Below are 25,618 nucleotides of genomic sequence, written 5' to 3'. Positions count from 1 at the left end.
TCAACTAGAAAGATAAAGACAGAATCTTGACTCAACAATCAAGATATATTGACTGTAAAGTAACATGTTGTATTTGACATCCAAAAATCACTTTGAATGTTTACTTTGGGAAAAACTAATATAACCATCTCTAAGAACAATAAATATGCTTGCAAAGTCTTCAAATATCTAGTGTTAACTCAAAGATGGGGAACCACAGGTTTCTGAAATAAAAACATAAACTGGGGGAAAACCCCAACAGGTCTGGCAGCATCTGTGGAGAGATTGGCATTTGCTTGTTCCAATGGCTTACGTGAATGAAGAATGATTTTTGATATCCAAATAATTCTTCCAATAAGGTAGACAACATTCCTTTGTCAAAAATCAGCATCAGGCAATTTATTTATGGTCACGACTGTATGTAAACTGATTGTAGAATTTGCCTAAATATCAATAGACAGTGCATTTGAAGGTAATAATTAAGTGTGAAGTCCTCCAAGGTTCTCTGAGAAATATGCAAAGTTGCTATTCAAACTTTATTTTATTTCAGATAAACTGTTCATGAACTCCTGAAACCATATGCAGACTTTGAGCATTTGTAAACGTGGAACACTGCGAGACCTTTGTTGAATGTGGTCTCACTTGGTTGAGTATACTTTCAATAACATTACATTATAATACAGGCAGCATCCATGTGAAAGTGAATACACATGATGCAGTAACAGCAAACTCCATGGTAGTAACATTTGAGAGTCAGGACTACAAGGCGACAGATTTTAGTCGTGTTAATTTTCAGTTAACACGTGGCCAAGAAATAACTATTATTGTTAATTGTTAAACGTTTATAGTTTTAAAAATCAGATAATCTCTGATTAGAGGTAAAAATTGTCTGGATTGCTCCAATTATATAGAATAATGTGTTAGCAGTAGTTTTTTTTAATCAAAATCAACCCAAAGAAGAGAGTTTAAATCTTCAACACTAGCCTATAAAAAGTGCATGCATTTCATCAGTTGAGTGTAAGGAAATGCTGCAACAGAAATATTAAAATGCAGCATGGAACCATAACCTCGGCATGAAGCCAGAATCAGTAATCCTCCAGGCCCCAATGACTAGCGTTCAAACTACAATTATTTCACGTAATATTTCCTGATTTAATTTTGTGTCAACCAAACATGTCAATTACAATTAACCACATCAAATACAAAAATGATGTCAACTTTGATTAAACAAAGACAAGATAGCTCTTCCAATTTCTATTTCCCAAGGCGAATCCAGCTTTCAGGACTCAACTCTCTGAATGTAGAAAGTGAGGACTGCAGATCTGGAGATCAGAGCTAAAAATGTGTTGCTAGAAAAGCGCAGCAGGTCAGGCAGCATCCAAGGAGCAGGAGAATCGACGTTTCTGGCATGAGCCCCTTTTCAGGAATGAGGAAAGTGTGCAAAGCAGGCTAAGATAAAAGGTAGGGAGGAGGGACTTGGGGGAGGGGCATTAGGTGAGGGGCATGGATTTTCAAATAGCAAAATCTTGCTTATTGACCTTATTTGATTATTTTAAGGGGTTGGCTATGAGGGCAAGAAAAAATTCACTACTAAGGAGGATTCCAACAAACAATAAGAAGGGGGACATATGGAATGGGCATGTTAAGGTGAGGGTGATAGGCCGGAATGGGGTGGGGGCGGAGAGGTCAAGAAGAAGATTGCAGGTTAGGAAGGTGGTGCTGAGTTCGAGGGAGTCCCTCCCCCCACCTTGTCTCAGTCCCAACCCTCGAACTCAGCACCACCTTCCTAAACTGCAATCTTCTTCCTGACCTCTCCGCCCCTACCCCCACTCCGGCCTATCACCCTCACCTTAACCTCCTTCCACCTATCGCAAATGCCCCTCTCCCAAGTCCCTCCTCCCTACCTTTTATCTTAGCCTGCTTGGCACACTTTCCTCATTCCTGAAGAAGGGCTCATGCCCGAAACGTCGATTCTCCTGCTCCTTGGATGCTGCCTGACCTGCTGCGCTTCTCTGAATGTAGACTCAACATAAAGAACATGCTCAACTGTGAAAATATTGGAACTAAATATTTAGATCAATTCAGCTAAATGAAGCTGTGAAAGTAAATGAAAATCACATATCTTCACACAATAGGCAATTCAACACTTGGCAAGACAGAACATAAGTCTCAAATTATTTAAGACAGCAGTGCTTAAATGAATTTCTAAACAAATGCAATTTCGCTTTTACAGCCCAAGCAACTTAGGTATTACACATTGTTTTATTTTATATTTGATGAACCATACTCTTTGAAATAGGTGGGCCTGAAAGTTTTAACACTGTTCAATGAACCAGAACATCTGCTCATTAAGGTACAAAGAGGTATGTCAGATCACATATTACATACAGAACGGAAACAGGCTATTTGGCCCAACTAAATCATTCTGTTCTATTCAAGTTTCTTCTAATCTTTCCTCACAAAAAGAATAACATAACCTCCGTTCTCTTCTCCCACGTGCTTATCTAATTTCCCCCCACCCAATTAAATACACCTATATAATTTGTTTTAGCTATCCCCTATGGAACTGAATCCCACATTCTCATTTTTCTGAGTAAGGATATTTCTTTTGAATTCCTGACTGGGTTTCTTTGTGACTCTTCATTCTGTAGTTATGCTCATCCAAATATTATCTCTGTATCAACTCTTCCCAAAACCTTTCATAATTTTGAAGTTACCTATTTAATCACTGCTCAACCTTCTCCTCTTGAGGAAAGAAACCCAGTCTGTTCATTCTTTCCTGATGATATGTATGTCTTCACTTTTTTAGCGTTTTTTTTCTGCATTCTCCCCATTGCCTCCATATACTTTTCTATGTTATAGATCTAGAACTGTATGCAATGTTCCAAATGTGATCCAACCAAGTTTCATTACAAGTTTATTGTAACTTCCTTACTTTTAATTCTATCCCTCCAAACAGAAAGTCCAGTTCTTGGCTGCTTTATTTTTAAAAAGGCTATGCTAACCTCGAGCATAATTTTTCATGATTGATGTTTTATACACCAAGATTCTTTTTCTCCTCTACCTAATTTAGATTTGTACGCTCCAAACAAGTCATCTCATTTTTCAAGGAGAAAGTGAGGATTGCAAATGCTGAAGATCAGAGCTGAAAATGTGTTGCTGGAAAAGCGCAGCAGGTCAGACAGCATCCAAGGAGCAGGAGAATCGACGTTTTGGGCATGAGCCCTTCTTCAGGAATGAGGAAAAGTCCCATTTTTCAAACCAACATGTAAAAACTTTCATTTTTCTGACTTGAATGAATTGCCCATTCCATATGTCCACCTTCTTATTGTTTGTTGGAATCCTCCTTAGTAGTGAATTTTTTTCTTGCCCCCATAGCCAACCCCTTAAAATAATCAAATAAGGTCAATAAGCAAGATTTTGCTATTTGAAAATCCATGCTGAATATTCATTTGGTTTTTCAATATTCTTCTATTGGACCCTGTAATAAGGATTCATTATTTCTCTGCCTTTGATTGTTAAACTGTCATAATTACCTAGGCATATTCTATTTTCCTTCTTAAAAACTAGCTATTTGCCAGTTATAGAGTCAGAGAATCATAGAGATGTACAGCACGGAAACAGACCCTTCAGTCCAACCTGTCCATGTCGACCAATCTAGTACCACCTGCCACACCCGGCCCATATCTCTCCAACCCTTCCTATTCATATACCCATCCAAATGTCTTTTAAATGTTGCAATTGTACCAGCCTCCACCACATCCTCTGGCAGCTCACTCCACACATGTACCACCCTCTGTGTGAAAAAGTTGCCCCTTAGGTCTCTTTTCTATCTTTCCCCTATCACCCTAAAGTTCTGGACCTCTAGTTCTGGAATCCCCGACCCCAGGGAAAAAAACTTTGTCTATTTATCCTATCCATGCCCCTCATAATTTGTAAACCTCTATAAGGTCGCCCTCAGCCTCCGACGTTCCAGGGAAAACAGCCCCAGCCTGTTCAGCCTCTCTCTATTGCTCAAGTCCTCTAACCCTAGGAACATCCTTGTCAATCTTTTTTGAACCCTTTCATGTTTCACAACATCCTTCTGATAGGAAGGAGACCAGAATTGCACGCAATATTGCAACGGTGGCCTAACCAATGTCCTGTACAGCCGCAATACCACCTCCCAACTCCTGTACTCAATACTCTGACCAATAAAGGAAAGCATACCTTCTCGACTATTCTATCTACCTGCAAGTCCACTTTCAAGGAGCTATGAACCTGCACTCCAAGGTCTCTTTGTTCAGCAATATTCCTTAGGACCTTACCATTAAGGTGTATAAGTCCTGCTAAGATTTGCTTTCCCAAAATGCAGCACCTCGCATTTATTTGAATTAAACTCCATCTGCCGCTTCTCAGCCCATCTGATCAAGATTATGTTGTAATCTGAGGTAACCTTCTTCGCTGTCCACTACACCTCCAATTTTGGTGTCATCTGCGAACTTACTAACTATTCCTCTTATGCTCACATCCAAATCATTTATATAAATGATGAAAAGTAGAGTACCCAGCACCGATTCTTCTGGCACTCCACTGGTCACAGGTCTCCAGTCTGAAAAACAACCCTCCACCACCACCCTCTGTCTTCTACCTTTGAGCCAGTTCTGAATCCAGATGGCGAGTTCTCCTTGTATTCTATGAGATCTAACCTTGCTAACCAGTCTCCCATGGAGAACCTTGTCGAACGTCTCAGAGAAGTCCATATAGATCACATCTACCGCTCTGCCCACATCAATCCTCTTTGTTACTTCTTCAAAAAACTCAATCAAGTTTGTGAGATATGATTTCCCACACACAAAGCCATGTTGTCCATCCCGAATCAATCCTTGCCTTTCCAAATACATGTACATCCTGTCCCTCACGGTTCCCTCCAACAATTTGCCCACCACCGATGTCAGGCTTCCTTGGATTGTCCTTACCACCCTTCTTAAATAGTGGTACCACGTTAGCCAACCTCTAGTCTTCCGGCACTTCACCTGTGACTATCGATGCTACAAATATCTTAGCAAGAGGCCCAGCCATCACTTCCCTAGCTTCCCACAGAGTTCTAGTGTACACCTGATCAGGTCCCGGTGATTTATCCACTTTTATGCATTTCAAGACATCCAGCACTTCCTCCTCTGTATTATGGACATTTTTCAAGATGTCACCATCTATTTCCCTACATTGACAATGTGAGAAAGTGCCTCTGATAACTCTTCCCTCAATACTTTTAAAATGGATGGATGAAACCTGTTTGGACAGATTGTTTATTTAATACACTCCTTTTTTTTAGTGAATTTGGAGAGGATTTCTAGCTCAGGTTGAGGTTCTGGATGTAAGTTTGCTTGCTGAGTTGTAAGGTTAATTTTCAGATGTTTTGTCACCACACTAGGTAACATCATCACTGAGCCTCCAGTTTAGGGTTCCTTGGGTTGGTGATGTCATTTCCCATGGTCATGTCATTTCCTGTTCTTTTTCTCAGCGTGGTAGATGGGGTCTAAGTCGATATGTTGGTTGACTGAGTTTTGGTTCGAATGCCATGCTTCTATGAATTCTCATGCGTATCTCTGTTTGGCTTGTCCGAGGATGGATGTGTTGTCCCAGTCGATGTGGTATCCTTCCTTATCTGTATGTAAGGATACTAGTGATCGTGGGTCATATCTTTTTGTGGCTAATTCATGTTCATGTATGCTGGTGGCTAGTTTTTTGCCTATGAGTCCAGTGTAGTGTTTGTTACAGTTCTTGTAAGGCATTTTGTAAATGACATTGGTTTTGCTTGTTGTCTGTATAGGGTCTTTCAAGTTCATTAGCTGCTGTTTTAGTGTGTCAATGGGTTTGTGAGCTACCATGATGCCAAGAGGTCCAAGTAGTCTGGCAGTCATTTCTGAGATGTCTTTGATATAGGGGACAGTAGTTAGGATTTCTGGATGCATTTTGTCTGATTGTTTGGGTTTGTTGCTGAGAAATTGGCAAACTGTGTTCATTGGGTACCCATTCTTTTTGAATGCGCAGTCTACGTGATCTTCCTCTGCTCTGCATAGTTCCTCTGTGCTGCAGTGTTGAAATGTTCTGATGCAGCTTCGTTTGTGGGTATTGGGATGATTGCTTCTGTAGTTCAGTATTTGGTCATATGTGTTGTTTTCCTGGAGATGCTGGTTTGAAGTTCCCCATTGGCTGTTCGCTATAGAAGCGCTGAGAATTCTGCAACAGGTAAATTGTGCAGCAACCTGAAAGCTTGCCCACCAAAGTATAGGTCAGGAATGTGATAAAATATTCTCCATCCAGGATGTGTAGCTCCAACAACATTCAAGAGGTTTAACACCATCCAGGTCAAAGCAGATTGTTTGATTGGCACCCTTCAACATTCGCCCTTTCCACCACCAACATATCTTGACAGCAAAAAGGTGCTAACTATCGAGTATAGTAACTCATCAATGCTCCTTCAACAGCACCTTTCAAATCCCTGCCCTCTAACACTTTGTTGGAAAAGGGTAGCAGCTGCAAAGGAATATGCAAGTTCCCCTGCCGGTTATGCACAATTCTGTTCCTTCAATTGTGCTTGCTGAAAATCCTGGAATTCCCTTTCTAATACTGGTGTACTTATAGTTCAAGGAGGTGGTTCATTACCACCATGCTTAGGGCAATTAGGGAAGGACAAAAAATGCTGGATTTGTCAATGAAACCCACATCTGTGAAAGATAAAAATATGTACCTCATGCCTTGTTATCCAATGTCAGTCTGTTCTAGCTCTCGGGTAAATGCTGAACCTAAATAATTATTTAAACTTGTGCTAGTTGTTTATCATTTCCTCGACTGCCTTCCAAAACTTCATTGATGTGCCTGATACATATTTCACTGTTCCTTGATATTTAGCTTCTTTAATAATTTAATCCTCTCTGCCTTTCTAATCTGTGTGGATGTCTCCAAATCACTATGTTCCCTCTTACCACACACTTCCCTACAGTCGACTTAGTTAACAAATCGTTTTCCTGGATCTTAACTTTTCCCTTGTCTTTATTCATTCAAGGAGTCCAACTCGTATTTAGCCTGTTCTTTTCTTTCAATATATTTTTCCTGCAATTTAAGTGCTTCGTTGTTGTTTTAAATAGTTAGTTATCAATCTTGTTGCCCACTTTACTTTCCCAAGTTCTTTGCTCATGTCTTCAATATTAGCTTTTCTTCAACCTATTAATGCTACTTTCATCATACTTAAGTACTTCTCTATGAACAGCCTAATGCACCTTCTGTTTTGGCCACTATCACCCAGATGTTTCCCTACTATCTCTTAATCCATTTACTCTCATTCCTCTATCACTACGAGATCCAAAGATGAATCTTCCCTTTTTTTGGCTTTTGATGTCCTGTGATAGAAAAAAAAATTCCATTCACATTATGGGAATGACGTTTACTTATGATTATCACCTCTTCAATCCATTTAGTACCACAGTATTGAAACACCTCATGATTACTGTGTATCATTACTCAAATTTCTAATTTGTTAAAATATTTCTTCATACAGCTCCTATAAGGTAGCCTATAGATATTTATCATTGTGTTTAATCCTTTAATGTCTTTTACCTCTATACATATGGATTTTATTTTGTTTTACTGATAGTCGAGTTCCTTTCTTCTACTGCAATTTTGTTATGCCTACTAAGTACGTTTTTGATGCCTTTTCCCCCCCTTTACCTTTCTAAATATATTATGTAATATTCAATCCCCTGTCCTGACTTTTTTCTAGTCATGTCTCCTTAATCCCTAATTTGGCTGGTTGCAGCCAATCATGATTGCTTCCAATTCCCGTGTTTTATTTTGGAAGTGGTGCACATCTCTGTACAGATAGTTCAACTATTTTTTGAAACTTTATATTTCACCACCTTTTTAGACTTCTGCTCTAAAGTTCTACTTATTCCTTCACCATTAATGAGCTCCCTTACATTATTCTTTCTTGCATTCACATTTCCTGTTTTGTTCACGTTAGGCTGCCTTCTTTTTTTGTACAGTCCCTCCTACTTTGAGATATGTAAAGTTTAACAAGGATACGAGTTAATGCTATTGCCTTAAAGTTTCATTGTCCCTTTTCCATGTGGTTCATGGAGAAACAACCTGTACACTCCCACCTCTTATTATCTCTGTATCTTCCTCCAGACCTACAACCCTAAAGTCACTGTGTTTCTCTAATTCTGGCTTCTTGTATATCCTTAATTTTAATCATATCATGTTTTTTGTACATGTTTTTAGCTGCTATTATAGTCAGACTCAAGAATTCCCTCCCAAAATCTCATTACCTCTTTTGCTGGTATTAGAATGCCCCTTAAAGTCACTCCTTTCACAAAACCTTTGGTGATGTGATCTACTATCTCACATGGCTCAGTGTCAAATTTTGTTTGATAAAACTCCTGTGAAGCACTTTGGCATGAGAGGCTGAACAGGCTTGGGGTGTTTTCCCTGGAGCGTCAGCGGTTTAGGGGTGCCCTTAGAGGTTTACAAAATTATGAGGGACATGGATAGGATAAATAGACAAAGTCTTTTCCCTGGGGTCGGGGAGTCCAAAACTAGAGGGCATAGGTTTAGGGTGAGAGGGGAAAGATATAAAAGGGACCTAAGGGGCAACTTTTTCACACAGAGAGTGGTCCGTGTATGGAATGAGCTGTCAGAGGAAGTGGTGGAGGCTGGTACAATTGCAACATTTAAAGGGCATTTGGATGGGTATATGAATAGAAAGGGTTTGGAGGGATATGGGCCGGGTGCTGGCAGGTGGTACTAGATTGGGTTGGGATATCTGATTGGCATGGATGGTTGGACCGAAGGGTCGGTTTCCATGCTGTACATCTCTATGACTATATTAAAGACACAATAAAAATGATAGTTGTTATTGTTCCACTAAACACCAAACGGTTGATACAAAAGAGCAGTCATACAGACTTAGGACATATGAATGAGATAACACTGACCTAAAAACACACCTGGAAATGGGAAATATTACCCCAACATAATGCAAGGCATTGAGTTTTCCATTCGTTGTGATGGGTAGACTGTAAAAGCAATCATATTTGGCATGATGTAATGTTCAGTCATAAAACTAACATTGAAAACAACGTTATTTTTGAGAGTTTGATGCATAAGATGTCACAGTGAATTCTGCAACTGGAAAATTAATGAGCATTTGAAAATAGCTTCAAATGTCACCATTAATTTGTGGGCGGCATGGTGGCACAGTGGTTAGCACTGCTGCCTCACAGCGCCTAGCACTGCTGCCTCACAGCGCCAAGCACTGCTGCCTCACAGCGCCAGAGACCTGGGTTCAATTCCCGCCTCAGGCGACTGACTGTGTGGAGTTTGCATGTTCTCCCCGTGTCTGCGTGGGTTTCCTCCGGGTGCTCCGGTTTCCTCCCACAGTCCAAAGACGTGCAGGTCAGGTGAATTGGCCATGCTAAATTGCCCGTAGTGTTAGGTAAGGGGTAAATGTAGGGGTATGGGTAGGTTACGCTTCGGCGGGTCGGCGTGGACTTGTTGGGCCGAAGGACCTGTTTCCACACTGTAATGTAATTTAAAAAATCTAATTCTGAGACAAAATTAAAGATATGCAACAGATAGTAACAATAGAATAACAATGGATTGTATACTAACAAGATAGTTGACTGAAATGGAGAGCCCTGACCAGTCAGCCCTCTGCTGGTCAAAACAATACAAGGACAAAGACAACTATACAGTTCACAAGAAACAACCAAATGCCAGTTTTTCTTTGACTTGTGTGCAACAGATACATTATGCTTCCCTGTTGGCAATCCAAGGGAGCAACTATAATGATATATACTCAATAAATTGTTACGAAATCACATTTGAAGTATTACTATTTCTCATGTTGCCTATAGAATAGCAGTGGACAACAGGCTCACTACTGTGTCCCTCAATCTGGCTGATCTGTCCACATATGTTGACAGTCACATGATGGAGCTTTAAAACTGTAAATACCCTCCAAATCAAACAGTAAAAATTGTCCTTATTAAGAAAAACAATCTTGAAACTAAACCAAAGCATGCTATTTATTTACAACATGGAACCCAAGTAATCAACATCTGCCAGTGAATATATTTCCTACAATCTATGTGAAACACTGAAAAATATATGTTTCAATAATGCTTGAAAGCACAGTCTCAGTTACTGAAGAATGATATTCATACGGGTTTAGTCTGAGAGAACCTTGCAATTCACAGGTTCTCTTGACTTTGTAGAGTTAAATATTTAATATTTCATTTTTGTTCAGTATTGAATAAAGATCTCCAATTGACAATATGAAAACTTTCATATCAGAATAGTAGCATTTGCAAATGTAGATACCGTTTTGATGGAGCTTCTAGGTTTTTCTTTCCAAACCTTGGTGCTCAACTCCAGGGTACAGTGAATGTGTTCAGTTCGGTCATACGATCCCAGGATAAATAACCTAAAAAGAATAATGTGATTATTACTTTAAAAGATTTAGATTTTCCACTAAATAATAGGTGATAATTCTTTATTCTTGACGGCAAACACTTTTATTGCACTGACTTTGATTTCCTGTACTTTCGTGAATTACTGTTCAATTCCATTTGGGACAAAGAGAAGTGATAAATACATCATACATTGCGGCACTAAGGTACTCAGACCAGAATTTCAAGATTGGATTCCCATCCCAAATGCTAAACTAACTGATTCCCAACGATGCATTTATCTAGAATAAAGATATGAAGGGCTCAAAGTTACTATTCAGTAACTCTGGATGGGTTGTCATTTAGTTAGATTACTCGCACCAGCTGCTAAGGAACCACAGGAGAATACAAGTCAGTATTGGACATGAGAGGTAACTTTAGGTTGGGGGATAAGGCTGGGAAGAGAGACATATAAATTCATAAAATATACAGAAATAATCATAAGCAAATTCAAAATAGCCCATAAATATATTAATTCTAGTTTGTAGATCTCTGGAAATCTGGATCAAAGAAGTCCTCTAAACAGTTAGAAGCATAATAAATGCAAACCACAAAGTAACATTCTGCTGCAACGACATTTGTATTTTAGGTAACTAGAAGTCGACTGCATACAGCCGGAGATCAGTAGGTACTTCATCACTCTTGGCAATGAATAAAAGAAAACAAAAGATGATTTATGCGGTGCTGCATTATGGACTCAGAAGTCCTTAAATTTTTGCATTCAATAATTTTCTTGTTTGAAGTACATTCATTAATATTTGACAAAACATTTTCACAAAGAAAGTGGTTTCAACCTGGAAGGCACGTTCGGAAGTGAGGTGGAGATGGGATTAACCAAGGCATTCTAAAGAACATTAGATGATTATAACATGCAAGGCTTTGGAGAAAGGCAGGAGATTAGCACTAAATCATGATACTTATCCAGAGAACTGATGCAGATATGATGGGCTGTCTGACACCAAGTACCAGCTCTCAAACAGCTCCTCCCATCTCCCCCTGGGCCATGACCCCATCATCAAGCATCAAGTCATTGCATCCACGACCGTCACCAACCTCATCTCACCTGGATCTCTGTGACAGCCTCCTCCAGCTCAAAGTCTCCTAACTCCAGCCCACTCCTACCTTCTCTCCAAAATCCACAAAGAGGACTGCCTGGGCAGACCCACTGTCCCATGGAACAGAACTCTTCCTACCCCCAACCCATCTATATTTTTCTCTCCTTAGCCAGTCCTTCCCCACTCACATCCATGACTCTTGTGACATGTCATCAGTTTCAAACTTTCCAGTTTGCAGGCTTCAGTCACTTTACAAATCCATTCCCCATCAGGATGGTCTAAGAACTTTCTGCTTTTTCCTGGAAAAAAGGCCTGAACCGTCCCCATCCACCATCACCCTCCTCTACCTGGCTGAGCTTGTCCTCATTTTGAGCATCTTCTCCTTCAACTCCTCTCTTTTCCTTCAGGTCAAAGGTGCAGTTATGAACACTTGCACAGACCCAGTTGTGCAGGTCTCTCCTTGGAGCATTCCTTGTTCCAATCCCACTCAGGTCCATCCCCACAACTCTTTCGCTAGTACATTGATGATGTCATCAATGCTGTTTCTCCATCTTCTTCTAAACTGGAAACATTTATCAATCTTGCTTCCATCTTCCACCCTACCTTCACCTTCACCTGGTTCATCTCCTACTCCTCTGTTCCATTCCTCGGTATCTATTTCTCCATTTCTGGGGATAAGCTGGACAGCAATATACACTACAAACTCTTCAACTGCCACAGTTACCTGGACTACATATCCTCACACCCTGCTTCCTATAGGGACTCCATCGCATTCTCCCAGTATCTCGGTCTCTGTTGCATCTGTTCTGATTATGCCATCTTCCACAGGGTGGGACGGGGGCTCAGAAATGCCCACCTTTTGCCTCAGTTGAGGATTCCTTGCTACTGTGGTCAACAGTGGCCTTAGCCAGGTTGAACTCATCTCTTAGACTTCTGCCCTCATCCCTTCCCTTCCCTCCTCACTTACCACCCAACCAGCCTTCGCATCCTAAGGACTGTATGCTACCATTTCTGTCACCTCCAACGGATGCCACAAGCAAACACCCACTCCTCTGCCTTCTTGTCAGCATTCCGCAAGGACTGTTCCCTCCAGGAATCTCTGGTCTATTCCTCCTCCACTCCCAACTTTTCATACCTCCACAGCACCTTCCCATGCAATTGCAGCAAGTGTCTGTTTACTTGCCTGTTTACTTCCTCCCTCCTCACCATTCCAAGGCCCCAGACACAGCCTCCAGGTGAAGCAGCAATTTACTTGGACTTCATTCAATCTAGTCTCCTATTCTCATGATTCACAATGTGGTCTCCTCTACATTGGGAAGAGGAAATGCAGACAATCCATATTCTCTGTCTGCAAAAAACAACCTCAAACTTCCAGATGGCTACCACTTCAACATACCACCATGTTCCCTGGCCAGCATTTCTGTGGCAGGCCAGCGCCAGTGTTCCAATGAGCCTTAATGCTAGTTCAAAATACATCACCTTATTTTCCATTTGGAGCCCTTGTAACCTCTTGGACTCAACATCAAGTTCAATAACTTTAAAACCGCATTCCATCCTTCCATGTTCTTTACACCTTGTCTTGTGGTGTCACGTGTTGCTTTTAGCACAGTCAGCCATTCTCACCTACTCCTAGGCCTGTCATCATATTATACGGGTTGCATTCAGTACAACTCATCCACTTTCTCCTACCTTTAGCTCTTATTAACACTTATTCAGCTTCTTTTCCCCGTCCAGGCCTGCTATAACTTTATTTACCTATCACTTTCATAATTCTGTCTGAGCTCCAACTCCACCTAAATGCTTACCCCTCTCACTTCACCTCACCCCCCCTCCGGCAACAATTCGTCTTCAGTATGTCATGTTTTGCTAGTTTCTAACCGTTCTAATAATGAGTCACCAGATTGAAATCTTAACTCCACTTTCATCCCACAGATGCCATCAGGCAGGCTGAGTTCTCCAGCAACTTGTTTTTGCTGTTGTTGGGCTGACTGGCCTTTGGCACCACAACAATTCTGTGATTCAGTAATATTTGGGAGGTAAATGATTCAAACGACTTTTTTAACGTATTCATGGAATGAACTGGCTGGGCCGCATTTATTGACCTTTCCTAAATGTCCAGACAGTAGTTAGAGTCAATCACATTGCTGTGGGTCTGGAATCGCAGTAGGTCAGGTGAGGTAAGGATTGCATTTATCCTTCCATAAAAAGGATATTGGTGAACTAGATGGCTTTTTAAAAAGTGGGCACCATTAAGACAGTTTTTTATTTCACATTTTTACTGAATCCAAACTACATCAAATGCCATGGGTTTCAAACCCATATCCTCAGAACATCAGTCTGATGTACTAACAGCTAATCCAGTGACATCACCACTCCATCACAGCCACCCCAGCAGTAACTTGACAGTGAAAATGTTTTTGGTTGAGGGAGGAATTTTGATGTGGACACTAGAAGAATTTCTTATTCTTTGAATAGCTCCATGGATTTTTATATGTGCCTGAACAGGCATGCAGCTGTTGCATTTGATGTAGAGTGACTATATTAAAAAAATTAAATGTTCATATGCAAAACATTTCGCTATTTCACCAAGACAGAAGGTGCTTGTTCCAAATTTCCACACCACCATCACCAGTCTCTCCTGATTGCAGGCCCAACACCTCCTTTACAAAGGGGTACATATTTAGTCATTCATCAGCAGAATCCAGTGGTCATAAGATTGAAGTCCTTTGGTGCATGTACGCATTTCAGTCATCCTACTCGTTCTCTCACATAATTTTCATTTATTATTCCTGACGGTCATTCTAGTAAAACACACAACTGCAAAAGAAGAAACTGTTTATTTTACAGATGAAGCTGAAGATATCATGGGTTACAAAAATCAAACTCTTGTTCCTTTTCATAGCATCAAAAACAGTCAAGGCCAAGGCCAAATAGTATTTGCTGTACTGATTGGCTGCAACCTTAGAAATGCAAATACCTCCCCACTACTATCTACGAGCACATGGGTAACAACACATGGGAACAGCACCATTTGCAAGTTCCCCTCCAAGCCACTCATCATCCCGATTTGGAAATGGATCACCGATCTTTCAGTGTTCTCAGATCAAAATCTGAGAATATTCTCTCTAACAGTATTGTGGGTCTACCTACAGCCATGGACTGCATCAGTTCAAAGCAGCATCTCATCACCACCTTCTTATGGGCAACTAAGAAAAAAAATACAATGGGGAAAGACCACTGTCTAAGATCTTTCTGCCACAGTATAAAGGGAATCAGTTAAATGTTGATATATCCTCATAGCCTTCATAGGAATGTAAATGCTTAGAAAATGTATTTTTTCTTGCAATTGGATTGAAGCTCTAATGAGGAATGTCAGACTTTTACTGCATCTTCTGCAAAGTCTGTAAGGAATTATTTCGTACTTCTTGTATTTACTGATAGATATAAAGCGTATTCTTTAAATTTAAAAAAAAATACTTGTCCAGCCAATGATGCCCATGGCCTATGTGTGAAAAAAAAGACCATAGCAGAAGCACCTGGTCGTTTATTGAATAAAAAACTAAAAATAAGTACTTTGCCTCAAGCCTGGTGCTGTTTAACTATAAGATTGAGAACAAAATCCTCTGATGCCTTGGGTTAAAAAAAACAATTCATTAAGTAGGAATCATTATCATTAAGTAGGAACTTTTTTGAATTTTGTTCGAGCTTGAGTGGAACAGGTCAGTGTCAAGAATGTAACGGTCTAATGCCCTCTTGTGAGAAGCTTGTAAACAGCAGCACAATGAAAAGGAGAAATCCTTGTAAGTAACTCGCTTATTTTCAAAAATTACCTATTTATTTACAATCCATCTCACCAATTTTCAACTAGATGGTCAACTAAGCCATTTAGAGGGCACTTAAGAGTCAAGCACATTTTGACTCTGGGGTCCAACAGAGACCAGACCCAGCAAAGACACATTTTTTCTTACCTGGAGAACAGCAATGAATCAGATGACATTTTATTTACAATCTAAATAACTTTCTGGTCAGTGTTTCTATTTATTCTTTATACTTAAATGATCCAGAAGAGAGAACAAAGAACAAAGAAAATTACAGCACAGGAATAGGCCCTCCAGCCCTCCAAGTCTGTGCCGATCCTGATCCACTATCTAAACCTGTCACCTATTTTCTAAGGATCTGTATCCCTTTGCTCCCTGTGCATTCATGTATCTATCTAGATACATCTTTAATGACAGTATCGTGTCTGCTTCTACCACCTCCGCTGGCAACGCGTTTGAGGCACCCACCACCCATGCATATCTCCCCTAAACTTTTCCCCTCTCACTTTGAACTCGTGACCCGAAGTAATTGAGTCCCCCAATCTGAGAAAAAAAAAGCTTCTTGCTATTCACCCTGTCTGTACCTCATGATTTTGTAGACTTCAATCAGGTTCCCCTTCAACCTCAGTCCTTCTAATGAAAATAATCCTAATCTACTCAACCTCTCTTCATAGATAGCACCCTCCCTACCAGGCAACATCCTAGTGAAACTCCTCTGTACCCCCTCCAAGGTATCCACATTCTTTTGGTAATGTGGCGACCAGAACTGTACAGAGTATTCCAAATGTGACTGAACCAAAGTCTTATACAACTGTAACATCACCTGCCACTCTTGTACTCAGCATCCCGTCCGATGAAGGAAAGCATGCCGTATGCCTTCTTGACCACTCTATTGATGTGCGTTGTCACCTTTAGGGAACAATGGAGCTGAACATCCAGATCTCTTCGTACATCAATTTTCTCAGGACTTTTCCATTTACTGTATAGCTTACTCTTGAATTGCATCTTCCAAAATGCATCATTTTGCATTTGTATGGATTGAAGTCCATCTGCCATTTCTCTGCCCAACTCTCCAATCTACCTATATTCTGCTGTATTCTCTGACAGTCCCCTTCACTGTCTGTTATTTCACCAATCTTAGTGTGAACTGCAAATTTGCTAATCAGACCATCTATACCTTCCTCCAAATCATTTACATATGCCACAAACAATGGTGGTCCCAGCATGGATCCCTGCGGAACACAACTGGTCAGTGTCCTCCATTTTGAGAAACTCCTTTCCACTACTACACTCTGTCTCCTGCTGCTCAGCCAGTTCTCTACCCATCTAGCTAGTACACCCTGGATCCCATGCGACTTCATCTTCTCCATCAGCCTACCATGGGGAACGTTATCAAACGTCTTACTGAAGTCCATGTATATGACATCTACAGCCCTTCCCTCATCATCAATCAATCAACTTTGTCAGTTCCTCAAAGAATTCTATTAAGCTGGTAAGACATGACCTTCCTTGCACAAAACCATGTGGCCTATCACTGGTAAAGTCCATTTTCTTCCAAATGTAAACAGATCCTATCCCTCAGTATCTTCTCCAGCAGCTTCTCTACCACGGATATCAGACTCACCGGTCTATAATTACCTGGATAATCCCTGCTACCCTTCTTAAACAAGGTGACATCATTAGCAATTTTCCAGTCCTCCGGGACCTCAGCTGTGTTCAAGGATGCTGCAAAGATACCTATTAAGGCCTCAGCTATTTCCTCTCTCACTTCCCTCAGTAACCTGGGAAAGGTCCCATCCCGATATGTATACCCTAAGGTCCAATCCGTCCAAGCGGACCAGATATCCCAATCCAATCTTGTCCCACCTGCCAATGTCTCAGCTATCACATTGAAATTTGAACACAGATCTCTGAATTACCATCAACAACTGTGGAGAGAAAGCAGAGTTAATGTCTCAGGTCGAGTGAGCCTTCCTCAGAACTTTTCCAGCAATTTCTGCTTGTGTTTCTGGTTTACAGCATCCACAGTTCTTCTGGTTTCTCTGAATTACCAGCTCAGTAACATGACCTTTATGCTATTGTACTACAGTGTCCTTTATGCAAAGTTATGCTAATCTAAAGTGTCCTTAATGTGCAAAGAAATTCCAAGGCTTTTCTGAAGAAACAACATTTGGTCAGAGTAGGATTTTGGGAAGACCATTAAAATTAGGGAGTGAGGTAGAGGGGTGGAAGCTCAGATATCAGAAGTGGAAAGGCAGACTTCCTGGAGACCAGTGTCAGAGGATCAGATGGCAATACAAAATGAGAGAAGTTTGCAGATGTTAGACTCCAACCTCACCACCAACAGTTAATGTAAACTGAGGGCCTCTCTCGGATCTGGAAGATCTTTCTATAAGCTTCCAATTACAAGATTTTTTTAAAGCTGGCTTGCAGACACTGAGGAGTATGCTTCATGGAGATGCTTCTGCATACATAAGTGTATGAGATTTTTATGTGCGCTCATTTTCCATGCATGCGTGGTTTTTACTGGAGATCGGGAACTGGGGAGGGAGTAGAGACCGAAGGAAGGAGGGGATTGAGAACAGGAAGTTCAGGTGAGCCTCAGGACTCTGGAGGATTCAGAGATGCATGAGCACTTGCACGTGTGGGAGGAGGAGGGGAAGAGAACAGGTTTGGGCGGAGGAGGCATACGGGGGGAGTGAACATGTTGTGTGGGCATGATGTGGAGGAACCGGTGTTGAACTGGGGTGCATAAAGTTAAAATCACACAACACCAGGTTATAGTCCAACACATGTATTTGGAAGCACTAGTTTTCGGAATGCTGTTCCTTCATCGGGACCTGATGAAGGAGCACTGCTCCGAAAGCTAGTCCTTCCAAATAAATCTACTGGACTATAACATGGTGCTACGTGATTTTTAACTTTTTGTTGTGAGGGGGAAGAGAACATATGGTGGGGAGAACACATTGGGGGACAGAGCACATGCTAGGGAGAACACGTGGAGGAACAAATGAGGACAACATATGGAGAGCGAGAACACTGGGGTATGGGGAGGGAGAGAGGATATGGCACAGGGAGAGGATATGCAACTACCTGGAGGATCAGAACCATACGCATTTCCAGGGGAGTACGCAGGTGTAATTGCCCTGCATTTCTGGTGTCTGTAAGCATTTCCTGTTTTTTATGCATTATTTCAAGGCTTTAATTTCTCAATTTCCTCATCTCAGACACACCTAATTTCATTTTCCTATCTCTTCCACTCAAACCCTTGCCATGCGTGAGTGCTCAGGAGAGGAAAGATGAAGTGGCAAGAAGGTAAAAGTGATCAAGTGAGAGTTGCAAGTTGTAAACTTGGTTAAGAAAATGGCCACTGAGTCAGGCAGTGAGCAAGGTATGGTGCTGAGGGCCACGGAGAAGGAGAGAGGGGGTCACTAAGAGGCTGGGGGGGACTTACTGAGTTGGAAGGGACACAGAGTCGAAAATGGATTAGTGTGAGGGAGATGATCAACATGTGGGAGGATGTTGATGATTGGGAAGATGAGGAGTGAGCAAGGTGAGAGACAAGGTGCAAGGGAGGCACTGCATGGGGAAAGGTCATTTCAAAGTAAACACAAATACGACCCAAGTGCACAAAAATCTATGATGTTAAAGGGGACAAACCAAAATGAAATAATTTATAACATTATCTTTGGCAATTGCTCATTTCTAGTTTTTATTCTGATTTCATGCTACTCTCTTCCAAAACTTCCCATTTAAATCCTTTCATTGTGTTGATATTTGCAATGACACACTTTACATCTCCAGTTTACCGAAAATGAACAAGGAATTACAATTTCTGGGAATTCTGAAACAAAAACAGGGAGTGCTGGAGAAACACAGTAGGTCTTGCAGCTAACTGTTTCTCCAACACACTGTTTTGATTTCAGATTTACCTGACTGACAAACTCAGGTTGAAAGAAAATGCTCACCAGGTTTCTGTGCTTGACAAGACAATAACTGTTCATTATGAACAAATTGTTTTTAACCACTGGCAATTGGAAAATGCAAATTGAAATTGTAAACTCTACTCCCTATTAAACAAAGGCAGACAAGATATGGATATTAGGGGTGAAGGAGAGAGAAATAAATAATAATCGGACCTCCACTGTTTGATAGTACCAGTTGGACCAATGGATTTGACAAGTAGTTTTCTTGCTCTTCCTCTTAATTTGTTTTTGCTGTTTGGACACCGATGTACACTTTCATTCATTGGTTGAGAATTTGTCTTTAAAGATGTTTTATTCCTCCTTCAACTGGGGATTTACAGGAAGACAAATTGCTGTTTCTAGTGACTTTCCAGTACCTACACAAAAGAGATATTTTCATATATCCTTTCTCTTTGTAGACTGGGTAGCTCCCTACTCTACTTGCCCCTCACAAGCCATGGTCACCTGTTCAGGAGCCAAAACATTGCATCAAGCAGCTGCCCATTAATTCAGAGCCCATCAGTTCTGTGGTGTCAGTTTTTGCTGCTCTTGCATTGGGAAATATACAACACTATATACAGTTCCAATGTGCTCCAGTAAACATGATTTTTAAAACTGCAGCCATCTCTTTGCAGTTTTCTTGATTTAAAACAGTATTTTCCTATTTTAGGACACTGTCCAAAAAAAAAGTGGCTTTACAAAAACAGCTGTTTCCAAATAAGACCAGGGTAAGATCATGTCCGCTCTGTGGAGAAATCTTCATTATTTACGTTTGTGTATTACTTTGTGACACCATAAAATCGGCATTAAGAGGTATAACATAATCAGGTGCACAAAACAAAATAACATATCAAAACCTGAAGTTGGTACCATATTGGGAGAGAGATCTAACACTGTGGAAAACGTAATGCAAACATATTAGCATACATGCGAACATACAAATTAGGAGTCAGAATAGGCCATTCAATCTCTCGCGCTTGTTCAGCCATTTGATGATAGCATGGCTGATCTGATTGTGGTCTCATCTCCACCGCAATAGACAAAATTGAATAGACAGGTTGTTTTGCTGTAACGTAACAGTTGTGTCCCTCACCAACCTTGTGCTATAGAAAATCACACAATGGAAAACCGCTATAGAAAATCATGCCATAGAAGATTGCTATAGAAAATCACTATGCCCGTTCAGTAGAAAGTTTGTGTTATCCAAACAGCATCCATAATTCATCAATTGTGTTACAGCTAATTCATGTTAATGAAACACATTTTATACCAAAATGATCTGCAGCAAAATTTGCAGATTATTGCACTGTGGTCAGAAAAGTAAAACATCACCTACACTTTGGAATCAACACATCTGGATCTGGTGAGTGAATCATTAAAGACTGTGCTGTGAATCAGCTGGCAATCTCAAAATCCCAATAAAACACTCAGATTACATACAGGAACATAAAATTCAACTATAATGATGTTGTGATATTTTCACTGGCTTCTGGTAAGGATGCATCCAGAATATCGAGTACAATTCTGGTCTCCATGCTGTTAACAAGATTCAGTAGCACCAGAAAAAGAATTTTAAAAACTTACAACGTGATACCAGAACGGAAAGATTACAGTTATCACAAAGTCAGTATTGTGCTACAGCTATCAGATAAAGCATTTTCGTAGAGGGGAAGACTCTGTGATGATGGGATGGAAGCTATTAAAATTATGAAAGGGTTGGTCAGAGTCAACAATAATATTTTTACTTGCAGAATGCAAAACTAAAAGCCGTATATACCAAATAGTTACCTATAAATTCAATGAGAAAACAGGAGAAATGTATTTCCTGAGAAAGTGGTCAAAATGTGGAAGTTTCTGTTGTAAGTAGTAGCTGAGGCAAAAAACTTCGATGTTTTCAACAGGAAATTTGAACAGTTCCTGAAAGGATAAGGAACAGAAAATGAAATTGAGGTCGACAGAGAAGAATGATGTGGAGTTTGGACTTTAGAATGGACTAGGTGGACTTCAGAGCATATTTTTGTGCTGTATATTCAATGCAATTTATTTATAGAAAAAATAAGCATTAGGAAAGAAGTCAATTATATTAATCAGGCTAATGAAATAAGAGGTGTATAACACTGCCGTCTGGCCTCAGTTTTCTGAGATCGCTCACAGCAAAAGGGATTAACTGACACGACATAAGCTTTACCCATCAGAACTGTTTCTTGGAGGAGCAAATTTGTTAGCAGTTTGGTTTCAGTTGTATTAGATTTTGGTTCTATTCAACTAACAGTAATGTGTACTTCATCTTAGGTAAATCCGGATATCTCACAAGAGACTACTGCACAACATACTGCACAACATGTGTAAATAACTTAAGTACAGTGTAACAAATCTATTCATTTAATCAAGATTGAGCCTTCCTTCTGTTAAAGGGAATGGGAATTGTTTTCACCTGTTATCAGCAATTTAAATTAACATGAGTAAGGATTAGTGCCAGTCAAGCTACTCAAAGTATTGTGGTGAATGAGATGGACATGACCATGGCCATGGTTAGTAAGTTTGCAGATGACACCAAAATTGGTGACATAATATACAGTGAAGAGGTTTTCTAAGATTACAAAGGGATCTTGATCAAATGGGTCAATGTGCTGAAAAATGGCAGATGGATTCAATTTGCATAAATGCGAGGTATTGCATTTGGGTACAACATACAGGGACAGAACTTGTACAAATAATAATAGGGCTTGGGTAGTTTATATAACAGAGGGACCAAGGGATTCAAGCTACTTTGAAGTGTGTGTCACATATCGACAGGGTGGTTAAAAAGGTATTTAGCATGCATGAGGGGACAGATTTAAAATAGACACGAGGGGCAAATTATTTTACACAGGAGGTGGTTCGTGTGTGGAATGAACTTCCTTAGAAACTGGCAGATACAGAGACAGTTACAACATTTAAAAGACACATGGCCATATACATGATTAGGAAAGATTTATAGTGAAAAGGGCCAGAAGCTGACATGTGGGACTAGTTTAGTTTGAGATTTTTTTTGGCATGGACGAGTAGGACCAAAGTGTATGTTTCTGTGCTGTATGACTATGACTCTAACAAGTATCAGACTAACAGCAGTTCAGATTTGAAAATGTATACCAAATAGGGAGTGTATTTTTGCTTCCCGAATGTACAGCCTGTCACCACCGTGTAAGTTGAATGGACATTATCAGATGGAAAATGACAAAGGGACATGCCAAAGAAGACCGGGAAAGTATGTTTAAGGAGAACTGAAAAAGTGGGATGCCACCTGGGTGGTCAGAAAGAGACCGGAATTGACTAGAGCTAATAGCACAGTCTTGCTGCCCATAGTTCCTCTGGTACCATGTGGGTTAAAGTAAAATAAATATAGATCTTGAAACAGAAAGAAAACACAAACAACAAACAAAATATCACATAACAAACAAAATATCACATAACAACCAAGGAGGATTTGTTTTTAAATGCATGAATAGCTTTTGCTTTATTGCTTGATCACTGGATTTATGCTTTCTGGTGTCCTCTTGTGGACATTTAGAGTACAAAGAAAACTATATCAATTGCCCTGAATTGAGTGTACTATATACTGGGTATTCAAGAAAGATAATGTTTATATTATATTCTACTTCATCTTAAGACATGCTGAAGCATTTCACATAACAACATTTATTTCTGCTTCATCTTAGGACATGCAGAAGTATTTCACATAATGAGGTATTTTGATGGAATGCATAAGTGAATGTCAACCATTTTATGCACAACTAAGTCCCATAATTAAGATGCATTGTTCATTTTGGGCTGTGGTGGTTGAAAAAGAAATTCTAAGATCTGGAAATAATTCATTGCACAGTGTCACAGGCTCTTTGACATTCAATGGGCAAGACTGAGTTTTAGTTTAACACTGCCACTGGAGGACAATACTCCACAGAATGCAGGCTTCCCTCAGTATGGAAATAAAATTATCGACTATTCCTGGAGACAGGATTTAACCCATGACCTCCTCTCTCTGGGGCAAAGTGTTTTCTTACACAGCAATGTACTAAAAATAAGTATAACTTACTGCGTAGGCAAAATACTGTTCAACCTGTTAAACATGCACTGTAATTTGCAACTTTAAAGGCAATCTTGTTTAATCAAAATGGGTCACTGCAGTGCTCTAGTGATACAAGTGAATTTGAGATTAATAGTGCAAATAAGATATATTTGACTGGAGGGGAAATTAGTTATTTTCATTTACATTTCTCCAGATGACTTTGTCTCCCTCCAGATTAACTACAGAGACGGATGCAATAGCTAGACTTTCACATCTGTCACTGTTTAGAGAACAGAAGAGACGTCATATCTGTAGTCTGTTCAACCCAGGCACATTCAACCCATAGTTATACTCAGAGAATAGAAGCACTGATGGAAATATAATTCAATAGCTTGTTTGCATACGGCTTGTGGGGAAATTAAATGATAATACAATTTCAATAATCTTAAGAAACCACTAGTACATTTTCAGTTTCACGATCACTCAAAATCTATTGACATAAGGAAACTATTCATCATTCAACATAAAATAATATAGGGCAAACTCGATACAGTGTGTAGGAGGAGATGAGAAGAGAGCAGTGGTAAAAATGAACTATGTTAGGCTTGCAATGCCGAGATAATGAAGTATTTCAAAATAAAGTTCCCTAATTCACTCACAAGAGCATGATTTCCTCAGACTAAGCACTCTTCAATTCTTGACTCACTCACTTTGACTGATGTGGAGATTTCCCCTATAGACATCACTGTTAGCTGCACCAGCTGGCTAGAGTTAGAAAGGAGAGCAAAAGCTTGACTCATGTTTATTATCATATGAAGTACATGGGAAGGCCCAAAAGGGAATATACCAGTTTTAAAATACAGACAAAAATTACTATTCTTACTTTCATAATTAGCAAAACATACATTAACAAACGGAATAAAACAATTTATTTATTCAGGTTTTCAAACTGTAAATACTGTGAAACAGGAGGGAGGATTTTTTTTGGCAATTTTATTGTATGCTTTTTAAAAAAAAAGGGATTGAACATCGTACTCAGACAAAGTAAATTGCTTTTTCTGTAGGGCAAACATGATCTGTTGAATTTAGGAGATAGAAGATAAATACACAAGCTAAATAAGTTTAAAGCAGAATATTGTATGTTGACTTTTTAAAAAAGTATGAACGTTTAAAATAAAACAGGAATTGATCAAACAATTGACTTGCTGACATTCTAATGTTTAGGCAACTCTCTGGTTAAATCAGGTAAAAGCAAAAGAAACAGCCAAAAGGGTCAGTTGATCAATCCCCCTCATATCCCAATTCGCCAATTATTCTGAATACCTTTAATATTCTTGGCTCCACAGTTCCATCTGGCAGATTATTACAATCTGCTATTACAATTTCTGGAAAGAATTCCTTACTTAGGCCAGCATTATGTTCACTATTTTCAATCAAGTCTCACATTTGTGGCTCAGAAGAGTGTAATATTCTGATTTACTGGGTCTATTCCACTTAACATTTTACGTATCTTCAAAAGGGCCTCTTTATTAACCAAATTCTGTCCAAGAGTATATTGACTTGAGCTTCTAGAATCTTTTCTGTTTTACAACTAAAATCAGATGTCTTGTTTTTCGTTCTATTCCTAGTACATATCCGTTAAGGTTTTATCACATCAAAAACAGTACTCCAAGCATTAACTGACTGCTAAATTTGAGTATAACTTCTGGAGATCATTTAGCGATGAAGCCAAAATTTAGCACTTCAATGCATTACTTCCCGAAGAGTGCATTTACAAACGTTTAGTAACAGTGCAAAGTAATATCTATTTTCTCCTGACCCAATTAGAGACACAGAGTCATAGAAATGTACAGAATGGAAACAGACCCTTCGGAACAACCCATCCATGCCGACCAGATATCCCAACCCAATCTAGTCCCAACTACCAGCACCCGGCCCAAATCCCTCCAAACCCTTCCTATTCATATACCCATCCAAATACCATTTAAATGTTGCAATTGTACCAGCTCCACCACTTCCTCTGGCAGCTCATTCCATACACGTACCACCCTGTGTGAAAAAGTTGCCCCTTAGGTCTCTTTTATTATCTTTCCCCTTTCACCCTAAACCTATGCCTTCTACTTCTGGACTCTCCGACCCAAGGAGAAGACTTTGCCTATTTACTCTCTCCATATCACAAATGTCCTGTTTTATGTTTATGGAATATCTTACTAACTTATATTATGTTCTTTGCAAATTTAACTTCATTTTCTCCTAATCTTTTTGA

The 25,618-nt window shown here is 39.9% G+C and overlaps 1 protein-coding gene across 1 annotated transcript in view; it reads right to left on the bottom strand.

Annotated features, from left to right (window-relative positions):
* pdzd8 (PDZ domain containing 8) overlaps window positions 1-25,618 on the bottom strand; it is a 208,295-nt gene that overhangs the window by 110,945 nt on the left and 71,732 nt on the right. Inside the window, exon 3 of the mRNA XM_043712836.2 lies at window positions 10,342-10,444. Coding sequence (XP_043568771.2) covers window positions 10,342-10,444 — 103 coding nt within the window. The remainder of the gene's footprint in view (window positions 1-10,341; window positions 10,445-25,618) is intronic.

Source organism: Chiloscyllium plagiosum, unplaced genomic scaffold (assembly GCF_037043375.1).
Source record: "Chiloscyllium plagiosum isolate Xiang-an unplaced genomic scaffold, Cpla_swu_hap1 HiC_scaffold_22, whole genome shotgun sequence".
NCBI lineage: Eukaryota > Metazoa > Chordata > Chondrichthyes > Orectolobiformes > Hemiscylliidae > Chiloscyllium > Chiloscyllium plagiosum.
The sequence above is the reverse complement of the archived record's forward strand: the minus strand, read 5'-3'. Positions and strand labels throughout refer to the sequence as shown.